Raw genomic sequence first — 14,153 nt, forward strand, 5'->3', positions numbered from 1 at the left:
TCCTTGGAAAGGCGTACTACAGAGAGCATGACTGCATGCAGCTCGCAGGCATTCAGTAAATCTTAACAGGAGCAGACATGGTCAATGAAGAACAAAACAGAATAAAGTGTAAATCCTATAGATCTCAAAGGATTGAGGAAAAGAAAAGATGGAGAAAATCAATCACACAGAGGCTGGCGCTGAAAAGGGGGGAGTAGGGTTGGCCAAAGTTTCACCCCTGATTATTGGGAAGCAGATGATCCTAGATTAGTCCTAGGGAATGTGCTACAGTGCAATAGAAAGTGAAGGTGCTATTGAGAGAACATGGACAGCTATAACCCACAACCTCAAAATAAATCCGTAGTACAAAAGCAGTAGTGAGGGCTCTTGCCCCACCAGTAGGAAGACAGTTGTTCTCTCCCACATCAGACAGGGAACTGGTTTTGGTGACTTCATGCTTGAGCAGGACTGAGCCGCCAGGGAAGCCTTCCCAGATTGGAAGCGCTGGGTTCCAGAGAAGTTGCTGTGAGACACGGATCTGGCTGACTTCTGGGTTTTGCTTAAAAACAGTAAGGAATGACTGGCGGGAGTCTTTCAAAAAAGAAGTACATTGGAATTTGTTCTGAATAGAGTTCCTAGCACTTGCACCTGGACAGGAGGAGCAAGATGGGTGCGAGAGGCGATGGAGTCAACGCAGGTAGCTGGGGAGCACCGGCAAGCCTTCAGGCACACTTTCTGAGTGGGAAACCATACCCGCGTGACGTGTTAACCAGTTAGATGCTTGGAGGGAAGAAGGTGCTTGGCACAAGAGCGATGTTTAAGTAACCACGGAGATCAAAGGCCGAGAGTAACCACCTGGGACAGGAGAGGGCAGCAGGAAGGAGGACAACAGAAAACCTGTGGCGTACGGTGAAACCACCTCCTGAAGGGCACCTGCGAGCTGTAATATGCCCCGCAGCTGGGGACCCCTTGGGGGGTCAGGGTGCTTTGTCCGTCCCTCGTGAGGATGGGGACAGACAGGTCAAATCCCACGGGCGACCCACAGTCCTCACACCTCCTCTTCTGCTCATCCCTCGCTCTCCCTCCGGAGGCAATAACTGCCCCTTCTCTAGGCCAGCGCGTCCTCCACTCTGCGGGCGATGGGCGCCCATCCTGCGGGGTGAAGGTGCATTTGGAACGAGAGGTCCTGCCTGCGCTCAGCTCAAAACACACCGCTCCCGTTCCAGACCTCCGGTGCCCACGGAGCACGTCTTGGTTTGCTCTGCGGCCGTGGCCACCTTTCCAGATCCGGTCCCTGGAGCGCCATAGCTGCACGGACGCTGGGAACTGGCGTTAAAACCGAGCGCTTGTCTGTCCTGAGGCACCTACTGCTGCCCGGGCCACGGGTCTGCCAGCCCAGCGAGTAAAGCCAGGGGCCTTGCACCAACGTATATATATCGTGTGTGTGTGTGTATATACACACAACATACATGCACCAGCGGAGGACCAGGCCCCTCATGCTGTTTTCCATTCAGTCAAATGAACTGCTGGTCAGGTATCTTGCATGAACACTTTTTTCATTGATTTCTTTTTACTTCTTTAGTAATTCCAATATGTGTAAAAATTCTAAATATTTTTTTTACTTCCTAAGTTAATGTTAAACTTCATTTTCTGTGATAATATCAAAAAGGGTGCTGTCTTGTAAAGGATATCCGCGTGACTGAGAGGTTTCCGAGCACCCCCGTCCTGGAAGGCTGTACATAGACTATTGCGCCGCGTTAGTGGTATGTGTATATTTTGGGGCTTTTACCTAGCTGAAACGGAGCGTCTGGTGTTTGCCAGATGCAATTGCTGTATGTTAATTTACTTGAACTTATCGGAAAGCAGAACACTTTTTGTATTTGAAGAAGTTTATTTTTTCATCTATGTTTCCTACAGATGCCTTTTTCTTTTTATAGGCTCAAATCTAAAGGTCTTTTAAAATGTATTTGAACACGTTGAATTGATTTGCAGGTAACTTTGGTAATTATCTTGTTGCATTATTTTGTATTTTGCTAAAAGCCCACTTTAATTTTCTCACGTGAGAAAACGGGTATTTTGTTATATGGGCTACCTTGATACCTTTTTAAAGATGCCATGTTTCTTCACTGGGGTAGAACAGAGTTAGTCCCAGCTTAACTGTACTTCACACTGGGTTGCTCCTACTCTACATTTTTAGAACTGAAAGCAGAATGTGGCTGGAAATGTGCTTCTGCGTGGTTTTCTGGTTTGGCCCCTGAAATTTCTTTGCAGGTTCAGACTGATGTTGTCTTGGGTTTTGGGGAGGGGGCCGGGGAGTGCAGAGGGGTGCTAATCTATTTTGCAATTTGCTTTATCAATTTCATATCTGCTTTGAGCGGTCTGCCTTCAGTAAACACTGCAAGGAACTAAACACAGAGGATCATTTTTTTCCAATAGCACAAGCTATTTTTCTGATTTGGACATGTTCACGTACAACAGGACTTTGAACGGAAATATCTTTGACAAAATGTTTTAAACCTTTTTTAAAAGCTCTCTGAGCTTTGTTCTAGTTCAGGGTCAGACTGTTCTCTTTTATGGCAAGCTGTGTTATTATCGACTCAGAACATGTTGACATTTTCTTCAAATAGCTGTGTACAGAACTAGTCAGTTTGTCTAAAGAAAGTAATTCACTTGGTAAGATGGGAACTTTTCTGAGGCTGCAGCATACCTCCTTTTGTCCACCTGGTGGAGTTCAAAACATCTTTCCAGTACAAAGGAGAAACCACAGGCTGAACTCGCTCAGCAGTGCAAGAAATGACCCAGTGCTGCCTGGACTCACAGCTCAAGAGTCAGTGATTCTGATTTTGTTCTTGAGCCTGACTTGTTGGTTTTGTTTTTGGTTTTATTTTTTTTCCTCTAAAATCCATTTAGTTTTGCATGGTAGTATTTGCAGAAATACTGCCTTTCTTGGATGATTATTTTCAGGTAACATTGCTTTTAATTTGTGTTTTATATATATATGTGTTACAGAAGAACATGCGGTAGTGGTGCACCCCACTGTCAGGCACCACCTATGTCCGCTGACATGATGTTTGTCTGTAGGGGAGCAGGGAGCCTGCTATGGTTAATAAAAATTACAAGGGTAATTTTCCTACAATCGAGTAGCAGTGCAGCCTAGTGGCGTTTTAAGAACGAGTATTTTTGGCTTAAACTGGATTTGGTTTCGATGCTGAAAGAGCGCTGTGATATGGAAACAGGATTGATTGTATCATCCATCCTTCCTTCATGTTTTATGATTGTGGATTAGGACAGATGTTAGATATGCACAGCTTTGTTAAGTACGTGTATTTTTTAAATTAATTGATAATCACACAACATATTTTGGCACTTCTTTTTCACAAGGGTGAAATACTATTTTTCATGTCAGTATACACCCAGGTTTTTTCTTCTTCTTCCGTACTGTTTACATAAAAGTCTTATAAAAGCCCAACAGGTTAAACTAGCATTTTATAAACTTGTTTCCCCAAATATACGACGTAAAGCCAGGCCCTAACCTTGCATTTTACCAATGCAGTAGCACTGCTGCTCTAACGTGACATGTTAGAACACGAGAAGTGTCTCAGGAATCAAAACAGTGTTGGTTTGGGGTTTTTTTTAATCATGTTTTTGTTAGATTCTGGATGTATCGAGTCATACAAATTTTTCTTGGAATCCATTATGTCCCCTACAAGTAGATTGTACTGGATGGATGTTTAAATCCATCTCCATACATGTAGGTGGGTATAGGCCATGGAAAACAAGTTTAACCGTGACCTTGCCTTGCTTGGTGGTTAAGTGGAAAACTCAAGCTTCATGATGTCTTCAGCAAATGTGATTTTCAGATATTAATTGCTAACAAACGTTACAGATTCTAGACCAAAATAAGTTCACAGCTAAAAAGATTGTAGTCTACATGTTTTTTAGCAGTTTTATCTCTGAGTCTGCTGTTCTATAAACACAAAGGCATTTAATTATTCACGGTAGTTTCAATGTAAATCTATTCTGTCTCCAGTCAGTATATTTGAAGGATTTTCAATGGCATACCTTATTTTGTTGTTTTCTTTCATTTCTGGACAATATGCAGCTGTCATTGAATGAATCACAGTACGTGCCAACCGGTTGCTTCTTTCCTTCGTTATATTTTTGGTTTGCAACATTTAAGGTTCGGTTCAATGGGAAATGTATTAAGTGGATAGAAAATTGCTTTTTATATCATGATGTGGCCGTTTGCATCTGGAACAGAATTCTGGATGGAAATGGAAATGTTTCTGTTTGTGGCTCTGTCAGAAATGACAGCCTTTCCTTCCCTGCCAAATCGTGAGAGGGAGGATGCAACTGCGCACCAGAGAAAGGAGAGGCACAAGCTACCACAGCGAGCCCTGGGGAGAATTCGGCGCCGGGGCTGCAAGCCAGGGCTGGCTGAATTCAGTGGGGGGTTTGCTTTTGACCACACCAGGGTGAGTGAGGCTTGTGCTTTCCTATGGGTTGGCGAAATTTAGGCCTCTACAGTCTGGAGGGAAAAAAAAAAGTGAAAATCCTTGACCTTAACTTCCCTAAATTATATATATGTTAATGTGTTCATGGAATCCGATGCAGATAACTTTCCTGTCTGGATATGAGACAATCTCTGTTATTGAAGAAACTGATTCACTGAACCATTTAACTTTATGTGATTTTAGGTATCCTCATTGTTCTCTTGCTGCCTAACTCTCCCAGAAGAAAAAAAGAGAACTCCTACATCAATGGCTTTTTAAAGGATGCTGGGTAATAATTTGACCACTAACATGATTTTCGTTCCTCAAATTTCATAGTGGTGTCAGCAAGCTTGCTTCATTTATTGTCTGAAGCTGCCACAGTTTTACTAGTCCTTTTGAATGCGTACACAGCAAGCAAAACAGAACAGTAAAACAAAAGATTGAAGGGAGGGGGATAAAACTAAAGCTGAAACAAATCAGATGGGAGTAATGTGCCCTACAAAATAAAGACATTTCTTCTTTATCTGTGACCCATGAGCAGAGGAGATGCAGTGACTGTATTTTAAGTGTAAAGGAACCAGAAACGACATGGCCAAATAATAATACGGCGATGAGTACGTCAAGCAAGCACATTTCACCCAATTACCTAAGCAATTAAAAACATTTGCAAAAATGCAGTGTGTGTTTGTACATGGAGCATAACTGCTGTGCTCTGCCAAGAGGAACCACCACTGCTGTCTCTGAAACAAAGGGACTCGGTTTCTTCTTCTCTCTGTCCTTTAAGTAACCTTGAAAGTGCCATCTATTGACACTTTCCCTTTTTGAAGGAAGAACCAGTTTGCCTGTAGATCTGTGTTTGGCTCTGGGTAAACTTGGATCATGACTAGGGTATTCAGGGAAGCAAAGTCTAGTGTAATCCTCCCCAGCCTTGCTTTCTTGCCTCGTTTAGCAGCTCCAGACTGTGCTCTAGAGCTCCTTTGGTTAGAGGGAGACTTTGGCCTTTGTGAAATATTGGCAAGAGTTTTTTGGTAGCAGTTCATATGAGGTTGGTTGAACCCAGTGATGGCCATGACAGAAAACTTATATATGAACTCATATACAAACCCTCTCTCTATATATAAAAATTATAGATGTATAACACATCTCTCTCTCTCTCTCTCTTAGTGCAGTATTCAGCAGCAGTGTTACTAATACTCTCTAGTAGCCTAGTAGGGAAAGCATTGCAGCCACCATTTTAGAATACCAGATTGGGTTGTGGTTATCATTTTAAGGACAGTTGTTAAACTTTTTTCTCTTGGTTCCTGCCTACGCTCAAGTAACTGAGGAGCTAAAACATATATTTATCACAGCGCAATTAAACCTCCAGCATGAGGAGCCGTGGCAGAGATCCTGATGGGTAAAGTGATTTTCACTAGTCTTTTGTTCAAAAAAATCTCATCGCATTTTGTGATGTTGAACCAGAAAGAGATGAGAACAAGATTTACTCGGGACTTCACTGAGATTCCAGGAGTATCTGGTTCAAATGGGCGGCACGCTGTCAGTGGCTTGTGAAACCTCTCACTCTCTTTTGCTTTGTGCCTTCTAAATATATTTATTGAAATTAGCACTATTTTTTTCTGTATCACCATAGTTGATACACCTTTCATTTAAATTCATAATTCTGTCTTCATTTTTCTAAATCTTTATTTATTTGAATGTGCTGTTACTAACAATTCAGTTCCTGGTATTTTTTGGTATATGGTCTACCATTCTTCAGCTAAATTTTTTTCCACTCTCGTAATTGGTAAATACTTAATTAACCAGCACATCCCATAATGACTTATAATGGGCCTGAGGATTTATTCCTCAGTTCTGTATTTTAAGTTAAAACTCAGGAGTCAGCTTGAAGGCAGAAAATCTGTCACAATGTTAAGCTATCCACTTACATAGATTCTGCATTGAATTGACCCTCAGTGTTGAATTTGTTTGATTGTAATAATTCTTATTTGGTTTTTACACATGAATGTCTTCTCTCTCCTACATGATTTTCTTTCCATTGTGGAATTTTATGCATTTTTCAGACTATATTTTTAAAGCACTTCACATTTGTATTTAAATGTTGGGGGTTTTTGCTTCTTTTGATTCATTGTTTATGCATTACATATGAAAATAATATTTTCATTTGGTTATCATGTGGGTTTTTTTCTTTTTAACAGTTTTACACACTTTATAGTCAAAATAAAAGTTTGCTGGTGAAACTACAGTTTGTCATTACCAGTAACATTTTATTTGTTGCGTTATGTAAGGAGTACTTTTGAGGACTGTGCCCTAAATTAGTAAAAACTGATCTAATTCTAAAACTTTAGAGGAGAGCTGTATGTGTGTGACCAAGCTAATCACCTCGTATGCAGTTCTCTGCGTTTGCTTCTCAAGAATGAAATTCTGATGATTTCACATCATGTTAACGTAGGAGATGTCGCTTGTGAGAGAGTTTGGCCGAACTGGAGGTGCAGGAAAACCCTTCTGTCTGAAGCTTTGCCCAGAGCCTCTGGGAAGGGTGGCACCTTTCTTTATGCCTGTTTTCTTCCTCCATGTTTTCCCTGAAATCTCACCCAGCGCTGCTTCTGTGGAAGCACTTGTAAAGATTCAACCTCTCTTATATTTTATCATTTTAAAATACTGGGTTGTGGAAGGGACATAAAGAGATTCTCAAAATTAACCCCCATTTAATTCGTTCTCGAAAGCCTCTAACAAACAAATGCGCAAATATATGTTCTTTTAGTAGGCAGCTTTATCAGACATCTTTCTCCCAAGCGGTCTCTTTAGGCATTCTCTGTCAAGACATGAGGTGCCAGAGAAGCGGCTCTTAAATGCAGCTAGAGCAGCAGGTTTGGTTTGGGGAAAGCTTATCTGGTTTTTTTTTCAGTCATTTCTTTTAAGAGTATATGTTATACCAGTAGCTGTCCCTTTAGTGTTGTCTTATACCTTACATGGTAAATGCATAGCTCTATCGATCATGTGGTTTCTTTATATTCTCACATGGCATACAAGTCAACTGTTTTGAACATAGACAATTAAGGGCTAGGAAAAAAAATCAATGCTTAAAGCAAGTGTGCACTTTCTGTTTCTATTTGAAAATTTGGATGACTAATAGCGAAATGAGAGAAAACATCATAGGATGGTTTCACTGTTGTCTTTGAGAGAGAATACACTTCAGAGAAGATAAAGTCAAAACCACAAATATTTTAATTTATACAGAGAGAAACAAAATATCCACATTGCATATTTTCTTCTAAAAATTGAGTTTATCTAAAAAAGGCAACTTGAGATGTCTAATGGCTGTCTTCTAGCTGTTCTGTTTATTGGTATTGAATGTAACCATACATACAAAAACATTTAGGGGGTTAAAACATTATTTGTTCTTTTTTTTTTGTACAGCCACAGTTGTTACTTCAAAATCTGTAATCTCTACTATAAAACTTTTATATTTCTGGGACTTAAAATTCCCTTGACAGTGGCTACTAGCTTTTTAATTTCATATAGAAGGAGACAAGCTGGAATAGGCTTCATAGCAAATTATGAATGCAACACAAATTGAAGTGGAAAATTAAGAGGTTATTCCACATGGAGAACCCAGTGATCATACCTTTACAGATATTTAGAGCATAAAAGGTGTCAGGGGCGGCACGTTTTCCTAGGAACAGTCACCAACTGTGTTTCTGTGATTGAATTGAAGAGCTGAGGGTGGCTTAGCATATCCTGTGCAGCATATACACACAATGAAATGACTGTGCATGAAGTTATGTAGTTTAGTTTGCTCAAGAGCATGCTGAAATTTATTTTATAGGCATAAAAGAAATAGCTACAACTGAAGTAAACAAACTGTTCCTTTTTTATTTGATGGCTGAAGACATGTTATTTCACTGTACATCATTTGTAGGAATTAAGTAGGGGAGGAAGAGAAATCACAGAAACTCTTTATTAAAAAAAAACCCAAACTAAAAATAATAGACAAGTGCCTTTTTTCCCCCACAAAAGGAGAAAGAGCCAGAAGGCAGCACCTGTGTATTTCTGTAAGCACCATTGTTCCAGCTTGTGTTGCTAAATACACCTTCAGAAAGAATGTACAACCACTGTGATAAAAATGCTGTACTGAAACCTTGGCTGAAAGGTTTCTCTTTGTTTGTATTTCTCCTTCAGTCCTTATTTTTTCCTCAGCTGTCTGTGCAATTGATGCCAGCACTTTGTGGCACTTGCAAGGCCCGTTCATGGCCCTTTCATGTTCTTACCAGCTCTCTGTCCAGCCTCCATTCTGCAAGACGAGGGCTCACAGTACCCAGGAGGGCCGGGAGGTCCAGGAGGACCAGGAACCCCAGGCTGACCGGCCACACCAGGGGGACCTCGTTCACCGTCACGGCCTTCCCTGCCATAGCTGGGTTTTCCTGGTTCACCTGGAAAAGTGGATGCAGGTCTAAATGGCAGCAGATGACTTGCTTAGTATACATGTAGCTTTGCCAAACATCCTGTTCTTAAAAGCTGTATGAAGATGGCTTTTTATTGCTCTCTGTGGATTCCCCAGAGAGGTGCCTACTTCAAGAGCCAGTTTTCTTCTGATAGACAACCAGGCTGTGTTTACATACCTACAGCAAGGAAATTTCAGGCCCAACACACTCAGTTATACTGGAGCAGATCTGCTGCTCCAAAAAGCTGTGCCACATTGCTGATTGCAGCGCTGCAGACAACCCTGTTCGTGATGCATACGAAGGTGTAGATGCTAGTCACTATTTCAGAAAGAGACATAGCAAGAATTTATTTTTATTCTCCACTCAGATGTGTTGGAAAAATAGATGCATAACATGGAACTGCTGAGCACTAAAGCATCTGTTTACTTCTAAATCTTAAGTGAAGGGACAAAATACAATGATTTTAGTAAGCCTCTTCCAATGATAAATTTTTAAAGAAGGTAAGTCCGAGTTTCACAGATGTCCAAAGTATTGGCATATATTCAACTGATATTTTTTTTCTCCTTTTTACAAAGAGAACAAGTTTTGGTAGTTTCTGCCTACACTCACAGAATCCTGTTGTAAAGAGACACTGATGGAAACAAACAAACAAACAAGTTTGCTTTCATTCACTGGCCACTAGAGGCCAGCTGTGCTGCATTTATCAGCAAGACTCTGTCCTGGACCCCTATTACATGACGCTGCATTTAGTTACCACAAAAATAAAGGAGAATTGTACTTTGAATGCCCTAAATTATGAATGGAGATTTTGAAGACTGCTGCGGCTGCCAGTGAGATAATCTGGGGGTTTTGACCTTTTTTGTTTGTTTTGTGGTTTATACATTTACATAAAAAAAGAGACAATTTTATATCTCTATCTTGTGTGTGTGTGATTTCCTCTTTTTTTTTTTTTTATGTTTTGTATACATTTTTCCTAATCTTTCTACACTGAGATAAATGGGGTGGTAGCTCTTTAGTAAAAGAGCTTTTAATTCTGATTTGTGACTGTATTATTACCTATGAAGTAAAAATTATGAAGTACTGTTATTTGGAAGTTTATTGCTCAATGAACATCTTTTGTCTTTTCAAGGCAGCTTGAGGTATGAGTTCTGAATAAATTTTTACTACATCTGTTCTTTATCTTCACCCTTTTATATTTACCTGGAAGACCTCTTGGTCCAGGGTAACCTTTCAGTCCTCTGCCTGGAAATCCTCTTTCTCCTCTTTCTCCTGGTTCACCTAAAGCAAATTCATGAAACATTAGTTACAGCCTGCTTGGAGTATTACTTTCAGTAAGTAAGTTCCCTCTCAGAGGTGAACAGCTAATAAGAAGAGAATTTATGTGTCTGTATATATTCTTAGCATCATTGAACGATGTCCTGACATAAGTCCCTCTAAGAGGTTTGGGATTTGTTTGGGGTTTTTTTCCCCCCATTGCAGTTATACTCAGAAGTAGACATGTTGGAGGGAAAAAAAACCCACCTGGGGCTGAACAGTAAGTACCACATTAAACATGCCATACCCTATATAACAGAAATAAACGAAACTCACAGAACTACACAGGCTACTTTGGAATACAGACTGAGGGTACTGGCAACTGACTTTTGCAAGAGCACATGAAGTCTGCTGATAGGTAAAAATTCTCAAGTGCTGGTCCTTGAGACAGCTAGTGCAGAGAAGAAAAGAGGAGCTGGCTCACACACGCTACAGTATTCTGTTGACATCTACAGAAGACATTCATAAAAGTAAAACAAAGGACTTTGTTCTCATATACTGGTATTATGGAGACTTTTCTTTGGTGGGTGCCCAGCTTTTCTTCAAACTTGGATGTTGCTCCAAACAAGTAGCATCTTAGTAAGAGGAAGCTTTTTCTTTTGTGGTAGTCGTAAAGTTCAAATTCTGTTCACTGTATATATTCCATAAAAGTACATATATCTACCACTTGTGAATACCCTACGTAAACTCTTGATTTTTTTCTGCAAGTCAAAAGTTGCAAGTATATGCCTAATAATGTTTGAGTGAACTTTATTTTATACTTCCATACTTTCTTGTACTGCAGGGAGGAGAGTTGGAATAGACTGTTAAGTGCCCTAAAAATGGCAGAGCCAGAAAACAAGAAGCGATGTAAAGGAACACAGGAGTCAGTACAAAAGCCCAAGTTTCACTAGAAGATGCACACAGGGTGCTAGAGGAGGAATCTTATCTCTACGCTTCAGACTGCCTAGTCAACATGGCGATTCAGCCTGTCTTTGTAAATGCAGCTATCAGGAGCACCGATGTCAGGTTACCCACGTACTTCTACTTCCAGCTACTGAACATTTTGGAATAGTGTTTACTGCCGGTTGCCCCAAACTTCTCCAGCTTCTTATTTCTGATTCTGCTCTCCTTCACTACCCCAGATTACTCATTAAAGTCACTGTAACACCTTCCTTGAGCCAGCTTTTTTTGACTCTGCTGTTGTTGATGCTGTTAAAAATCACTGTACCTTTATACCTTCTGCTCTATCTCATGGTAACACACTCTCATGTTTCTCCTCTTTATTATGTCCTTCTAAACTATTCTCAACATCCTTGTGCTGGTTTTGGCTGGGATAGAGTAAATTTTCTTCACAGTAGCTAGTATGGGGCTATGTTTTGGATTTGTGCTGAAAACACTGTTGGTGATATAGAGATGTTTTTGTTATTGCTGAGCAGTGCTTACACAGAGTCAGGGCGTTCTCTGCTTCTCACCCCACCCCACCAGTGAGTAGGCTGGGGGTGCACAAGAAGTTGGGAGGGGACGCAGCTGGGACAGCTGACCCCAACTGACCAAAGGGATATTCCATACCATATGGCATCATGCTCAGCATATAAAGCTGGGGAAGAAGGGGCGAGGCGGGGGGTGCTCAGCATTATGGCACTTGTCTTCCCAAGTAACCGTTACACATGCTGGAGCCCCACTTTCCTGGAGATGACTGAACACCTGCCTGCCCATGGCAAGGGGTGAATGAATTCCTTGTTTTGCTTTGCGTGTGCAGCTTTTGCTTTACCTATTAAACTGTCTTTATCTCAACCCATGAGTTTTCTCATTTTTACTCTTCCAATTCTCTCCCCCATCCCATCAGGGGAGAGTGGGTGAGCGGCTACATGGGACTGACTTAGTTGCCAGCTGGGATTAAACCACAAAAATGCTCCTCCTTTTCCCTTTTATCACATCCTAGGTACCCTTTTCCTCTCACTCCCATCTCAAACAACTCCCCAAATGGATGGGGAAAGTCCATTCAGCTCTGTGACCTCTGTGGAAATCTGATAACTGCCAGAAACTCAGAGTGAAGCACTGAGATTTTTGTTCAGGGTGCCTGCCATGTACCATCAAGATAACTCTGGCACATGAGAGCACTCGCCACTTCTTTTGTATCTGTAATTGTATTTCAAGATTTACTATAACGTAACTTGGAATTTGATGACAATTATGATAGGAAACAAAGAATTTTGCTTGTTTGATTTTTCTTTTATGCTCAGTAGATTTATTTTTTTATATTAACACAGTGCAGCCTGCTGTGTGCTGAATCAAATTCAGCATATCAGATCACATTGGTATCTCCATTTTTTTGATGCTTCTGTGAATACAGATGACATTACCTTAAATAAAAACCAGTAACAGAGCTCCAGCAACACTGTTGTTAAGGTTTGCTTTGTTTGTATTCTATTCCTTCTCTCAAAGGTTTTCCCAATTTTACTTTCAAACAAAACTTGAGACAAAAGTAAAAGCTCTAATCCAGCAACAGATCAGCTTTGTGCAGAAATACAATTTTTAAATAAAGCCTTCCTTCAGGAAAACAAATCGAAACCACTGCTGAATAGAAACTAATACATACACAGTGGTCATAAGACTTTGCAGAAAATTCTACTATATAATCCTTCAGAGGAGTATAAACCCTCTCAGTCAGGAACAAAGGAGATTATCTTAGAGCAAAGTTTTTTTGTAAAGTGTAAGGTAAGTCAATTTTATTATGGATTTTTTCTTGCCAAAGAATCAATAGATTGTGGTACGTGGTGCAATGATTTTAAATGGCTTAAGTATTATATCCAAATAAAGAGGCAGATTGTTATCAGGCACTTGTAATGTGAGAAACTGGATAGACTTGAAAAGGTAGGCTAGAGATTAACGAATGCATCTGATGGTTACATTAACTTTTGGGACGACAAGACTTGCAGAAGTGAGGTTCACAACCAGACTGAGTGGAGGAAAGAGAACCGCTGCTGGAACTTCTCGGCATATGAAAAACACAAACCTTAAAAGTTCACAAGAGGGAAAATTAATATTAGGAAACTGATTCTTCTGCTTACTACTAGTTCAAGGCCAATGCCTATCCTTTCTCATATTGTACAAGTGATTTGAAGACAAAAAACAAATCTATAAACAAGTCTGTCTGAGGCCAGGCCCATGTCCCCTTTAATCACTGGGGCAACTGAGGCAACAGTTACAGCTTAGGTTCCTAATTCAGGATCTTTTTCACATGTGTACTATGTATATCTACAATGAAAGAAAAATAAATAAAACAGCCACAAAAAAACTGTAGCAGTCAACAACTGAAAGCTAGTTACAGAATTTCTTACCTTTGGGACCTTTACGACCTATCTCACCAGGGGGACCTTTAAGGCCAGGCAAGCCACGAGGTCCAAGCTGTCCTGGGAAGCCATTTTCACCAGCAGGCCCTGGAGCACCTGGTGGCCCCGGTCGGCCAGGGAGTCCTGGAGCACCAAATTCTGGCCTCCTAAGACTGGCTGCCAGCTGAGCTAGTTGTTCTGCAATGAACAGGACAGAATTAAGCAGTAAGTAGATCCGAATGGAGAGATTCTCGTGTTCACTGAAGAAGAATATGTATTCTCTGCTACAGAGATTACAACAGATTACAGTACAGCACCTTCCTTCTGTACAATACTATTTACAAAGTTTGTTACATATATTAATACTAGAGGCAAACTGCATAGGCATACTGTGAAGCTGGTAACTCTGAAGCCTACACCTTAAACATTTAATTTTTGCGAGCTGAAATGACTTAAATGTATATGGTTTATTTAGAAATGTCCTTATAATTGTCTACGTCATTTAAATTTCAACCATATACTAAAAAAACTTACTCATGCAATTGCTGCCTCTTAAAAGAGCAAATAGCTCTTTTGGTTACTACTTGTTAATGCTTATTAAAATACATCTT

At 40.5% G+C, this 14,153-nt stretch overlaps 1 protein-coding gene across 1 annotated transcript in view; it reads right to left on the minus strand.

Moving 5' to 3' along the window:
• Positions 1 to 8,634: 8,634 nt before the first annotated feature.
• Positions 8,635 to 14,153, minus strand: part of COL9A1 (collagen, type IX, alpha 1) — a gene marked incomplete at its 5' end in the record, with an annotated part of 30,995 nt that continues 25,476 nt past the window's right edge. Inside the window, 3 exons of the mRNA XM_010291742.1 lie at positions 8,635 to 8,902; positions 10,115 to 10,192; positions 13,552 to 13,740. Of these exons, the coding sequence (XP_010290044.1) occupies positions 8,718 to 8,902; positions 10,115 to 10,192; positions 13,552 to 13,740 (452 nt within the window). The remainder of the gene's footprint in view (positions 8,903 to 10,114; positions 10,193 to 13,551; positions 13,741 to 14,153) is intronic.

Source organism: Phaethon lepturus, unplaced genomic scaffold (genome assembly GCF_000687285.1).
Source record: "Phaethon lepturus isolate BGI_N335 unplaced genomic scaffold, ASM68728v1 scaffold13977, whole genome shotgun sequence".
Classification (NCBI taxonomy): domain Eukaryota; kingdom Metazoa; phylum Chordata; class Aves; order Phaethontiformes; family Phaethontidae; genus Phaethon; species Phaethon lepturus.